The 12,159-nt window shown below is 36.7% G+C and overlaps 1 protein-coding gene across 2 annotated transcripts in view; it reads right to left on the bottom strand.

Moving 5' to 3' along the window:
- Nucleotides 1–12,159, bottom strand: part of PDS5A (PDS5 cohesin associated factor A) — a 143,731-nt gene that overhangs the window by 14,443 nt on the left and 117,129 nt on the right. For both annotated transcript variants that reach the window (XM_059163195.1, XM_059163187.1), the window contains exons 27-31: nucleotides 9,127–9,259; nucleotides 8,428–8,547; nucleotides 4,773–4,835; nucleotides 3,914–4,059; nucleotides 1,298–1,406 (exon numbers count right to left, since the gene is read on the bottom strand). In XM_059163195.1, coding sequence (XP_059019178.1) covers nucleotides 1,298–1,406; nucleotides 3,914–4,059; nucleotides 4,773–4,835; nucleotides 8,428–8,547; nucleotides 9,127–9,259 — 571 coding nt within the window. The remainder of the gene's footprint in view (nucleotides 1–1,297; nucleotides 1,407–3,913; nucleotides 4,060–4,772; nucleotides 4,836–8,427; nucleotides 8,548–9,126; nucleotides 9,260–12,159) is intronic.

Below are 12,159 nucleotides of genomic sequence, written 5' to 3'. Positions count from 1 at the left end.
GCTCCCTGAGCCCCTCACCCTGTTTGTGCTTTCTCTCTCTCAAATAAATTAATGGAATCTATAAAAAAAATAAAATAAAATTCTTAGGAAGCATGAAAAAGTTAAAATAAGGGTTTAGAATAGTATTATAGATTAATCATAAATCATAAACAATTTGGCTTCTCAAAAATTAGAATTTAAATATCCCATTTACCTTGTATTAAAGTATTACTGACATATAATATTAATTTATATCTTACATAGAATTTTAGATCACAGGCTAGAAAAATTATAGTTCTTTGTGCCAGATAAACATTTTTATCCCTCATACCACCCCTTTCTACAAGTTAAGTATGTTTAAATGAATGCCTGTGGCAATATGCATCATTGCATCTAAGTTTGTTTACATCAAGACTGTTTAATTCTATACAAGAATCCCACAATATTCAAGTCTACTGGCTTCTGAATTCCAAGAGTTTTGGCAGTGAGAGGCTCCCTGTTATCTGAATCTACTGATACACCGAATTTCAGATAACACAGCACGAGGCTGAATAGTGAAAGACTGACTAAGAAAGTAACCTCATCTGTTCAGTTTGAATTCACATAGTAAGTATGAAGAGTTCAGCTCTTGGGGAATAACTGTACAGTCTTGTATTTTATGTACCCCAAGGCAACTCCTAAAACATTTGATGAATACTATAAATATATGGTGGGCAATAAAAAGATAAATATGTTGAGAATATGATTCTGTAGGAAAAGAAGTAATAGTATTCCCATGCCATTGCTACTGAGGTAAGTGACCAGTTTCATTCTACAGTTAAACGGAAGCTTAGAGAAGTCAAGCAACCTGTCTAAGTAAACACACAGCCAAAGAGTGGCAGAGCCGGGACTGAGACTCAGGTCTGATTCTTACCGTTGTTTTTCTCCTGCCACAATACTGTTAAGAAAATCGGGTGCCAGTTATAAGGTCAGCAATAAAGAATGTAGCCATTAAACAAAAACTCAAGTACATTTTAAAAGGTTACTCGTAAATTTAACTTTCAAAAATTGTAACAGAAATAAAAACAGGATACACATGCCTTATAGGAGTCAATAAACTTTGAAAGCTCTCAAAAACTCTGAATTCCTAGTATTTCCAGTTCTGGGCGCAGCAGTGTGGCAGAAGGACATAGGAAGCACAGTGAAAGCATGGCAAGAGGCCGTGTACGCCAATGGAGACTACGCAGTACGGTCACTGGTCAAGTGGGGGCTTCTTAACGTCTACCATGAAACTGATAATCTCTGCGAGAAATCCATTTGTTAAATTTTAAAAATTTACCTTATTCTTTACTGGGTCAATATTCTTCACAGGTGTGACAGAAATAATTCTCACAGGGTTCTCTTCATTTTCACTAACTCCAGTTTCTACTGCCTCTGAACTCTGTTCCCTGTTGAAGAAAAATAAACCAAAGCTTCTTTATTTCACATGGACAGAGAGCCTACCCTTTCACTAACCAATGAGGAAACAAGCATAGGCTAATTTAGAAGCCCAGCCAAATGACGCAACATTAGCAAGATTCTGATATTCTGTGGTTATAGACCACTGCTGTATTATATCATGTTACTGATTCTCTTTAACCTTACTAACGTAAGACACAAATGACTGCCTAAAACCAACAGACAGCTGTTTAGAAACAAAATCATGTAACTGTTCTAAGAATTTCTCTTGGGGGTAAGAAACCCTTCAACAAAGTAAAAATACAGTGATTGGTGTATTATGAACAGTGCATACATAGTTGTGTTGTCTCTAGTGTGTGTGTTTTTTATTTTTTTAAAAGATTTTATTTATTTATTTATTTAAAAGATTTTATATATTTATTTGAGAGAGAGACAGTGAGAGAGAGCATGAGCGAGGAGAAGGTCAGAAAGAGAAGCAGACTCCCCATGGAGCTGGGAGCCCGATGCGGGACTCGATCCCGAGACTCCAGGCTCATGACCTGAAACGAAGGCAGTCGTCCAGCCAACCGAGCCACCCAGGCATCCCTTAAAATTTTATTTTATTTTATTTTTTTTTTTTTTTAAAGATTTTATTTATTTATTTGACAGAGAGAAATCACAAGTAGATGGAGAGGCAGGCAGAGAGAGAGAGAGAGGGAAGCAGGCTCCCTGCTGAGCAGAGAACCCGATGCGGGACTCGATCCCAGGACCCTGAGATCATGACCTGAGCCGAAGGCAGCGGCTTAACCCACTGAGCCACCCAGGCGCCCTAAAATTTTATTTTTAAGTAACCTCTAGGCCCAAAGTGGGGCTTGAACTCCAAATCCTGAGATCAAGAGTTGCATGTTCCACTGGGCCCGCCAGGTGCCCCTCCAGTCTGTGTTGTTATGCTCTGCAAGGAAGAAGGCTGGAAGAAGAGGTTGCAGGGGAGGAGTTTTGAGACCCACCATTTCTGTAAACTGTAGACATTCCATGTTATTTTATTTTATATTTGGGGTTCTACATCTAAGAATGTTTAAAACAAAACCAACTGAGTTTATAGTTAAAATTTCATGAGTAAGAATAAAAATCTATAGGGGCGCCTGGGTGGCTCACCGGGTTAAAGCCTCTGCTTTCAGCTCAGGTCATGGTCTCACGGTCCTGGGTTCGAGCCCCGCATCAGGCTCTCTGCTCAGCAGGGAGCCTGCTTCCTCCTCTCTCTCTTTGCCTGCCTCTCTGCCTACTTGTGATCTCTGTCTGTCAAATAAATAAATAAAATCTTAAAAAAAAAATTTCATGAGTAAAAATAAAAATCTATAGGGGCGCCTGGGTGGCTCAGTGGGTTAAGCCTCTGCTCAGGTCATGGGTCCTGGCATCAAGCCCCCCGCATTGGGCTCTCTGCCTCAGCAGGGAGCCTGCTTCCCTTCCTCTCTCTCTCTGCCTGCTTCTCTGCCTACTTGTGATCTCTGTCTGTCAAATAAATAAAATCTTAAAAAAAAAAAAAAGAATAAAAATCTATAAAAGCTTCAATTTTTAGTGTTGATAAGAATAGGGTCAGGTAGAAATTTTTATGCAGCTAATACAGTAAAGACCTGATATGTTAAAATAAACATGGAATATTCTTATAAGTAGATGTTATAACAATTTATCTTAACTCATGCTATACTGATTTTATTGAGTTAAAATTAAAATACATATAAATTCAATTTAAGAGTTTTATGATCCGGATGCCTGGGTGGCTCAGTTGGTTAAGCGGCTGCCTTCGGCTCAGGTCATGATCCCAGTGTCCTGGGATCGAGTCCCATATCGGGCTCCTTGCCCCGCAGGGAGCCTGCTTCTCTCTCTGACTCTGCCTGCCACTCTGTTTGCCTGTGTGCTTGCTCCGTCTCTGACAAATAAATAAATAAAATCTTAAAAAAAAAAAAAAAAAAAAAAAAAAAAAAAAAAAAAAAGAGTTTTATGATCATAGTTTTCCTAAGTGTTTGATTATTTTATATAGGCATTTCTATGTAAATTCGTTGTAACATATATTAGATATTCTTAAATTTGGGGCACTTGGGTGGCTCAGTTGGTTAATTATCTGCCTTCAGCTCAGGTCATGATCCTGGGGTTCTGGGATGGAGTCCCCTATCGGGCTCCCTGCTCAGTGCAGAGTCTGCTTCTCCCCTTAGCCTTCCCTGCAATCTCTCTCTCATTCTCACACTCTCTCTCTCAAATAAAGAAAATCTTAAAAAAAAAAAAAAAAAATTTTCCATTTCTGTTCCATTTACTTTTTTACACACTTGGAATGTTACATAGGTTCAAAATGTAATTGTGTACTCTGAATTTCCATCATTAATTATACTAAAAGTCAGCACTATTATTTTATGCCAAAATGTTTCCTAAAGTCTGTTTTTGTGATCTAGTGCTTTAGGTAAAAATAAAATATGAAACAAGTAGAGAGTGATAGTAACAAAGACAAGTGGAGGAAAAACATTGCCTTGATCGGTTTCCGGTTGAAGGGTTTAGCTCTGAATTTACATTAATGTTGCTTCCAGTCTCAGCTCCGGTGCTTCTAACATATGGTTTCCTTCCTGTTGCTGATAAAGGCTTGTTTACTGCACCTAGTACTCCAGCAGGTTTTGGCTAAAAATTACACATATGCATGTTATTTTATACCTTACTGTAGGGATTCACATAAATTTCGACACATGTAAAAGATACTGTTTAGCCTAAGCCAAGAAACTTACTTTGGAAAGTTTAATTCTAAATTTATTAGAAATGATAAATTTTGTAAAATTGGGTTCATCTGAATACAAGTCAGAAGTATTACTTCTACTTATATAGGAAGTATTTAATTATTTCCTATTGTTCAATCAAAGTAAAAAGTACCCCTGAAACACACAGCAAAATACATAAGATATAATTTCATACGAATAAACAATTACAAGTATATAATAACAGTTTAGACACTTATTTTTATCAAAAATTAAATTTCTATTGCTCTTTTAGATGTCATAGTACTTTTATAGAATAAAAATTATAACTCATTAATACTTTAAAATTATTTTTTTTAAATCTTACATATCTAAGTTTATTAAACCATTTTTCAAGAAAATCTGCTTTGTGGATTCTGAGTAATTTGAAGCCTACTACTACTGATGAGAACACATGATCATAATTCAAGAGTCACTTATGGCAGAAAAAAGCCATAATAGAACAAGATGCTACAAGCCACAATACGGTCCTTAAGAATCAGGAACGATAAATTCCATGGGACATTTAAAAGTTATTTCTAATAACAGCAGAAATAATATATACATGAGACAAAGATTTCCAAATTATCTAGTACATAATACCTTTCCTGTTAACAGAAGTACTCTGGTCTCTTCTGAAATGTAACTCTTGTCATTACAGAAATCCTACAAAAAAAAAAAAAAAAAAAAAAAATCAAGTGAACAAGTGTATTTTCACTGTCCAAACAAGACTTTTCAGGCACTGTGCATTACAATAACAATTACATTTGGGCCAGGATACATATTAATTCCTCAAATAAAGCATATTTAAGGAACCATGTCATTAACTCTAGCTTTAACTCAATGGCACATTCAGACTTGACAAATATCAGAGTTCAATTACTTAAATCACATTTTAAATAAAATACATCCCTATTTTTTCATATAGTTCAGGGCAAGCAGTCTCCAGGTTATTCACTGAACTACTTTCTCTACTCTATTGTAAAACCTATTTCATTCCCAAAGCATTCAAAATGGTACAGTGCACATATTAAGCACTTAATATTCACTAAAATAACTCCACACTGGATTTCAAGAAAATTATTCTCATTGAAAAAAACTGTCACTTTCATAGCTAATAAATGAATTAAACCTAATGTGGACACTGGTGTCTTGAAAGTTTTACCTACATGAAACCTAAGAGTACTTTGATGCTTCTGTTAAATATCTGGGAAACAGCACCCATGTGAACCACAATGATGTAAAGTAATTTACTATGACCAAGAAGTTTATTAACTTTTTAAGTACTCTCACTTAAAAAATTATCTTTGTTTTCTTTTATTAAGTTTACTTTCAAACTGGTGTCATAGGGAAGAACAGATGGTTTATGTGTGCCTATAAAGACATAACAGTTTTAGCATGTGTGCCAGGCACAGCTGTATCTTTTTTTCCCCCCCACAAAGGCTTTTGTGCAGCTTAAATCAACGTTACAAAGCCTGGGTACCAATGTTCATTCACTTTATCCATCAAGACATACTGTAGCCTCACTAGGCTCATTATCTCAAAATGCTTAGTTTACTAATGTTTAAATTTATACCAGATTAAAAGCAACATATCAGAAAAGGAAATGAGGAAAGCTGCTTATTGAAAAAACAAACAAACAAACAAAAACACCTAGTTCTTCAGTATGGAGGTTCCTCAAAAAGTTGAAAACAGAGCTACCCTATGACCCAGCAATCGCACTGCTCAGTATTTACCCTACAGATACAAAAGTAGTGATCAGAAGGGGCACGGTGCACCTGTATGTTTATAGCAGCAATGTCCACAGTAGCTAAACTATGGAAAGAACCTAGATGTCCATCAACAGGATAAAGAAGATATTGTGTGTATATACAATGGAATACTATGCAGCCATTAAAACCCCTGAAATCCTATCATTTCCAACTACATGGATAGAACTAAGGGTATTATGCTAAGTGAAGTAAGTTAATCAGAGAAAGACAATTATCATATGTTCTCCCTGATATGACGAATTTGAGAGGCAGGGTTGGGGGTCGTGGGGGGTAGGGAGGGAAAAAATGAAACAAGATGGGGTTAGGGAAGGAGACAAATGGTAAGAGCCTCTTATCCCAAGAAACAAACTGAGGGCTGCTAGGGGTTTGGGGGGGGAGCAATGGGTTGGGTGATGGACACTGGGGAGGGTATGTTCTATGGTGAGTGCTACGAATTGTGTAAGACTGATGATTCACAGACCTGTACCCCTGGCGTAAATAATACATTACATGTTAATTAAAAACAACAACAACAACAACAAACAAAAAGCAAACAACCTAGTTCTTAAGAAGGCTAAAAACACTAAATTTCAGTTTTACCTACCTGAACTAAAACGAAACAAAACCAACTCAACTTTGGTGTACTTACAAATAGCAATTTAATTCTGTTTTCTTTTTTAAAAGTAGGCTTCACATCCAACATGGGGCTTGAGCTCATGACCCTGATCGAGTCCCGAGAAATGAGCATCACATGTTCTACTGACTGAGCCAGCCAGGTGCCCCATTTAATCCCCCCCTTTTAAAAGATTTATTTATTTATTTATTTGAGAGAGAGAGAGAGAGAGAGAGAGAGAGAAGGAGAGGATAGAAGGAGATTGAGAGGGAGAAGCAGACTCCCTGCTGGGGAGAGCTCCTAAAGTGGGGTTTGATCCTAGGATCCTGGGATCATGACCCGAGCCAAAGGCAGATGCCCAACCGAGATACCCAGGCATCCCAACAATTTAATTCTTAATGATGGAATCACCATTATATGAAGATTTTTAAAAAAATTTATCTATTTGACACAGGGAGACCACAAGCAGGTGGAGTAGTAGGTAGAGCGAGAGGGAGAAACAGAATCCCTGCTGAACAGGGAGCCTGATATAGGACTTGATCCCAGGACCCTGAGATGACCTGAGCCACCCAGGTACCCCTTATATGAAAGTTCTATTTGGGTACTATTCTGGTCACAATAACCCTAATAAAGTCTAAAGTCAATAATAAAAGTAAATTTAAATTCAAGAGCTCAGGTAGGACTACTTAAAAAGACCAGTGCCTATTAAATTAGAGAGCAAATAACTTTGTAATCTTTATTATTCCTATCAAAAACCAGGCAAACTAAGTGCTGAATACTAAATTAAAGAAAATCTGTTTAAAATTTTTGTCAAAGTATGACATTAAAAGTAAGAAGCTCCATTTCCTGGGCATGTTCTGTAAAATACTCTAAGGGAGGGTATTACCCTGAAGCATATCTTAAAGTTTGAAAAATGTGTAAAACATTTTTAAATGATGTATTCTTTCCAATTAAAAATATTTAGGACTCTGGGGTTGTCTGGCTCAGTTGGTAAGAGCATGTGACTCCTGACCTCAGGGTCCTGAGTTCAAGCCCCATGTTGGGTACGAAGCCTACTTAATTTAAAAGAAAAAAAAAAAAAAAATTAGGATTCTGTTTTTTAAACAAAGCACAGGAAGGCTGAACTTCCAAATACTTCCTTAAAGCAGGAAATAAATAGAAAACTTAAAAAAAAAAAAGTTTAGTTGGAAAAAAAAGAGCTTTAGTTAGCTGGAAAATTTACTTACATGGAAGACTTAATTTGCTGGTAGCAAATTAATAATGATGTATTATTACTACCATCTATTGAATGCTTACTATGTGACAAACTCTTATAAACATAAAATTATAGACATAGTATTAATAATTGTTCATAGGTATTATCACCTGAATTTTAGAGAAACAGAAATTGAGGCTTAGAAGAGCTTAGAAGAGCCTAAAGTCCCTTGAGTTAGAAGCTGTTGATTAGAATACTGGTTTATCATCTGCTGAGACCAGTTCTGTTAATTCTAACATTTTATTTCATGTGTGTGTGTATATATAATATCTCTATTATATATGTATTTATAATATTTATACCATTTTATTTCTTGCCTAATAAAATACAGTGTTTTAATAAAATGAAATTAAAATAATTTAAGATATCTGAAAACTCCTTTTCCATACTAGAAATATCCAGAAGGAAGAGCTCAAGGAAGAGCACCACCTTAAAGCTTGATTTGCATTCTCGTACTCTGCAAGATGAGAATGGCGTTTGTTCAGGGCTTTGGAAGACAACCTCCCATTCCTTGATATAAATATGAAGAGGTATTTCTTACTTTGTAGTCAAGACAATCCACTATTTCCCACTAGGGTTGATGGTATCTGAAATTTAAATCAGTTTAGTGTGGTAGAACAATAAAGAGAAAAAAATTACCTTTTCAGGTTGTGTAAAAAATTTCATTGGAAGGACTGGATCCTTTGGTGATTCTGCATTGCACAAAGCACTTTTACTATTTATAACACAGAGAGCCACATCACATACTGTATAAAGTTTCTAAGGAGGAAAGAAAGATCACATATAACTTTCAGTAGCACAAAATAACCACAAGTACAAATTCTACCTGATGTATAAAATGAAATCAAAAGAGGGATATACGGGTATTATTTATTCCTCCAACAGTTCACATTTGTGTTTGCATTTCTTCTTATGTAGCCTCCTGGTAAAAACAAAAAATAAAAAACAAACAAAAATACCCTTTACCTAATTAACATGAGTGTCGAGTATGCATTAAAAACAAACCAATTCAACTAAACCCAAGGGAAACATACAGAAAGGAGTATCTACTTGTCTGTAACTTATTAAAAATTTTAAGACAGCTACAGAATAGTAAATTTCATTAGTTCTTATCCCCCTGCTCTGTATTAGTTTTAATGTCCTTTTCAGGGTAATAAACAGTCCTCAAATAATGGAATTCAATTATAATAAAACACAATAAAACTGACCATAAATACGTATTTTTAGGAACATTCTGTAATCTGATTTATTATGTAATAGGAAAAACAAGGGGGACAAGGACCGCAGTATTTTTTCCTGTAATTATCTTAATACATACTGGCCTAACACATATCTTACTTCATTTGTCTTGGACTCATCTGGAGACTGGGCATCTTTTGTTAACTTGATGTTCTCTGCCATCTTCTTCATAAAGGCATGGCTATTGTTTTCATTCTTTGTCATTAAAACTTCAAGCATGAACCATAGGCACCTAAATGATGAACATATTTGCCTATTAAGAGACTAAATGTAGGTGTTTTGCTTCATGGATTAAACATCTTATTGGGAAGGTCTGTTGTTTGGATATAACAAAATAAGAGTAAAATATAAACTAAACCATAAAATATTAAAAATGAAACATAGTTTAATATAAGAAAATCTGGCAGTTTCAGAAGGCATGGAAAGATTCATTCTGTAGGGATTCAACAGACATTTAGATGATCTGACATGTGTCACTGCCCAGCAATGACGAGGAAACCAGCAGGCAGCAACGTCTTTCCACTCTATTTGCAAATTGTGCAGGTCTAGGATTTGTATGGAATTCTGCTGTGACATGGCTCCGAGTTGCATGCGCACGGCAACCAGTCATTCAGCTAAGCAGTCACATCTCAAACTATTTTTGCTCTTCCACTTAGTATTGTATACTCATTTAACACATAAAGCATCTGAAGGGAACACCTGAATTTCTAAGTAAAAGTGAATCCCAAATCAGGATGAACATCAGAAGCCCTGGGGAACTTAGAAATCTTGGGAAAGGCCTGTTTGTAACAGTTCCCAGGATGATTCTCAGGCAGCCATGGGACTTACTTCTTAACTGTCGTCAACAGGGGAGAAATCGTTTGATGATAATGAATGCATACTTTTTTGCCTACATTCTATGTAAATGTTTTGGGAGCCTACTGTAAGGGGGAAATACAGCACTAGGTTAAGGGAGTTCATTTTTAATAGACCTGTTTTAGAGGAACTATTAAAGTGAGTTCTTCAGGCTGAAAAAAAAGGATAATAGACTGTAACTTAAAACCAAAAGAAGAAAGAAAGAACACTAGCAAATACTACAGACAATCACATAAGTAAATGTAAAAGCCAGCATTACTGTACTTTCAATTTTAACTATTTTTACATAAAGACTTTAAAGGAAAATGCATGAATAATTCCATCTATGTGAATGGAAATAATGTAAAAAGATATAATTTCTATCACAATATCAATACTAAAGGGAGAAGGATAGAGATGTGTAGGACAGGGTTTGTGTACTACTGTAACTAGGCTGCTACTGTTCAATCTAGGTTGTTACAAATATTATTTGGAATCTCTAAGAAAGTAACTAAAAATACAGAAAAGGGAATAAAAAAGGCTCACTACAAAAAAGTAAATACAAAAGAGAGAAGCTGTAATGAAGGATATTAAATAACAACATATATAAGAGAGAAAACAAATAGTTGTATGGCAGAAATAACCTTTACTGGTAATTACTTCAAATTAAAATAGATTAAAGCCCCCAATCAAAAGGCAGAGATAAGCAGAATGGAAAAAGTAAAGAAAGAAAAAAAAGATCGACCTATATCTGTCTGCAAGAGACTCACTTTAGAAGTAAAACCACAAAGGACCTGAAAGTGAAAGGATAAAAAACATATTTCATGCAAATAATAACCAAAAGAGGGCTGGTAGCTATTTTATGATCAGACAAAACAGATTTAAGCTAAAAAAAGATTGTAAGAGACCCAGAAGTACTACACTGATAAAAGGTTCAATTCAGCAAAAAGATATTACTATTACAAACCTAAGAGTCCCCAAATCACATAAGCAAAAATCGACAGAATTGAAGAGAAATACACGATTCTGCATAATAATCTGAAATTTCAATATCTTAGCTTCTTTTGTTGAAAGATGTATGTATTTATTTCAGAGAGAAAGAGAAAGCGTGAGAGTGAGCACGAATGGGGGGAGGGGCAAAGGGAAAGAATCTTCAAGCGGACTCCCTGCTGAGCGTGGATTCTGATGCAGGGATCAATCCCACAACCCTGAGATCATGACCTGGCCTGAAATCAAGACTTGGATGCTTAATGAACTGAACTACCCAGGCACCCCTTCAGTAACTTATTTTCAATAATGGGGAAAAGCCAGAAGAGCAATAAGAAACAGAGAACTTGGTCTGATTCAAGATGGTGATGTAGTAAGACCCCAAACTCACCTCCTCTCAGGAACATACTGCATCTAAGCTACATATGGAACCAATTACCTCTTAAAAAACCTAAAGGTGACTCAGTGATGACTACACATTAGGCAAACAAGAGAAAAAACACATCAAAATGGGTAGGAGAGGCTACAACACAATCTCACCAGAAACCCCACACCTGGTGCTGTGACCCACAACTGGAAGGAACTCAAATACCTGGAGCTTCTTCCTGAGGGGTAAAAGGTTCAAATCCCACACTGGTCACCCCAACTTCTAAAACAGAAATTTCAGAGATGAGTCCTTAAAATGTCCCATAGTGGGCCCCAAAAGCCTGTAGTGATCCGGAGAAATACCACTTAAAATGTTTGTGTGCTGGAACTGACCCACTCTAGGGCCCAGCTCAGAAGCAGCTTAAAGTGAAGAACGTTAACCTGCTTAAAACCTAACCCCGAGGGGTAGGCATCTAATTCAACTTACACATCTAGGAGTCTGCGGGAACACTCTTCAGAACAGAGACTGGGGAGTACCATCTTTACATTCTCCCTTTGTTGTGCTCCAGAGAACAAGTAGCTCCCAGAAGGGAACCTTTACACATGTCTGGTGCCCTGATTTTTGTGGGTGCTGCCCAGGGGGACATCTCGTGAACACCTGGCTCTGAAGAGCAAAGAAACTTGTGCGTCTGGTCACATGGGAATGTAATAATCACCTAGAAAGGAATTCAGACCCCTCCCTGGGGCCCCAATTTTTGTGACTGCTGCCAAGGGACACTTCTACATCACCTGACACTGGTGGTCATTGGGGCTTATGTTCCTGGGTCCCAAAGGACTGTAACCAGTGCACAAAAAACAGCTACCAGCTACCACCTCTCCCAGGCACAGAAAAAAGCAACTGACCCAGGGCCTGGTTTTTCTGTGAAGTAGGCCTACTAGCCAGTC

Source organism: Mustela lutreola, chromosome 1, assembly GCF_030435805.1.
Source record: "Mustela lutreola isolate mMusLut2 chromosome 1, mMusLut2.pri, whole genome shotgun sequence".
Lineage (NCBI taxonomy): Eukaryota > Metazoa > Chordata > Mammalia > Carnivora > Mustelidae > Mustela > Mustela lutreola.
Note: the sequence above shows the minus strand (reverse complement) of the source record. Positions and strands in the feature narration are given on the sequence as shown.